Source organism: Octopus bimaculoides, chromosome 14 (assembly GCF_001194135.2).
Source record: "Octopus bimaculoides isolate UCB-OBI-ISO-001 chromosome 14, ASM119413v2, whole genome shotgun sequence".
Taxonomy (NCBI): domain Eukaryota; kingdom Metazoa; phylum Mollusca; class Cephalopoda; order Octopoda; family Octopodidae; genus Octopus; species Octopus bimaculoides.
In genome coordinates, this window is record NC_068994.1 from 7,905,420 (window position 1) to 7,906,920 (window position 1,501).

The 1,501-nt window shown below is 46.4% G+C and overlaps 1 protein-coding gene across 1 annotated transcript in view; it reads left to right on the forward strand.

Annotated features, from left to right (window-relative positions):
• The window catches only part of LOC106877941 (rhotekin), a 135,905-nt gene that overhangs the window by 120,290 nt on the left and 14,114 nt on the right, over positions 1-1,501 (forward strand). The window contains exon 13 of the mRNA XM_052973016.1: positions 473-583. Coding sequence (XP_052828976.1) covers positions 473-583 — 111 coding nt within the window. The remainder of the gene's footprint in view (positions 1-472; positions 584-1,501) is intronic.

Consider the following 1,501-nt stretch of genomic DNA (forward strand, 5'->3'; position numbering starts at 1 on the left):
TTAGTCGAGCAAATCGACCCCAGGACTTATTCTTTGGAAGCCTAGTACTTATTCTATCGGTCTCTTTTTGCCGAACCGCTAAGTTACAAGGACTTAAACACACCAGCATCGGTTGTCAAGCAATGTTGGGAGGACAAACAGACACACAAACACACACATATATATATACATATACATGACGGGCTTCTTTCAGTTTCTGTCTACCAAATCCACTCACAAGGCTTTGGTCGGCCCGAGGCTATAGTAGAAGACACTTGCCCAAGGTGCCACGCAGTGGGACTGAACCCTCGGAACCATGTGGTTGGTAAGCAAGCTACTTACCACACAGCCACTCCTACGCTTATGCTATCAATTATAAATTAATTAGTCTGTTGACAGAAATGATAAAAGAAAAGTGACTCAGTTTTCAAACCTCATGTCTAACACTTACCTATATTATGTAATGAAATGCTGATTCTTTTTCTTATTGTAGCTGCATGGAAACATGCTACAGAACAGATGATGTTGGTCCGGAAGGCATCACCATTAAATCTCCCATTATTCTTGCGTAAGAGCTCCCTCTATGATGACACACCCATTGAAGGTAAGTTCAGAGATGTTGCACTTGTTTCTGTTTGATGCCTCAGTCATTGTCTCTATAATAATGGTTTCAAATTTTGGCACAGGGCCAACAATTTCGGATGAAGGAGTAAGTTCATTACATTGGCCCCAGTACACAACTGTGGAGCGCAATGGCCCAGTGGTTAGGGCAGCAGACTCGCGGTCGGAGGATCGCGGTTTCGATTCCCAGACCGGGCGTTGTGTGTGTTTATTGAGCGAAAACACCAAAAGCACCACGAGGCTCCGGCAGGGGATGGTGGCGACCCCTGTTGTACTCTTTCGCCCCAACTTTCTCTCACTCTTTCTTCCTGTTTCTTGAGTAACGCTGCGATGGACTGGCGTCCCGTCCAGCTGGGGGGAACACATATGCCATAGAAACTGGGAAACCGGGCCCATGAGCCTGGCTAGGCTTTAAAAGGGCGCATAAGAATAAAAAAAAGTACACAACTGGTACTTATTGTGACTTTAACAGGACGAAAGGCAAAGTCAACCTTGGTGGCATTTGAACTCAGAATATGAAACTGGATGAAATACCACTAAGCATTTTGTCTGGCTTGCTAACGATTCTGCCAGCCGACCTTTGTCATTATAATAATGATAATTGGTGTCACTTTATGAGGGCATGCCTTGTGAAGGTGCATGGCTCAGTGGTTAGAGCATTGAGCTTACGATCGTGAGGTTGTGAGTTCGAATCCCGGACCGGGCTGCGTGTTGTGTTCTTGAGCAAGACACTTTATTTCATGTTGCTCCAGTTCACTCAGCTGTAGAAATGTGTTGCGATGTCACAGGTGCCAAGCTGTATCGGCCCCTTTGCCTTTCCCTTGGATAACACTGGTGGCGTGGAGAGGGGAGGCCGGTATGCATGGGCGACTGCTGGTCTTCCATAAACAACCTTGCCCGG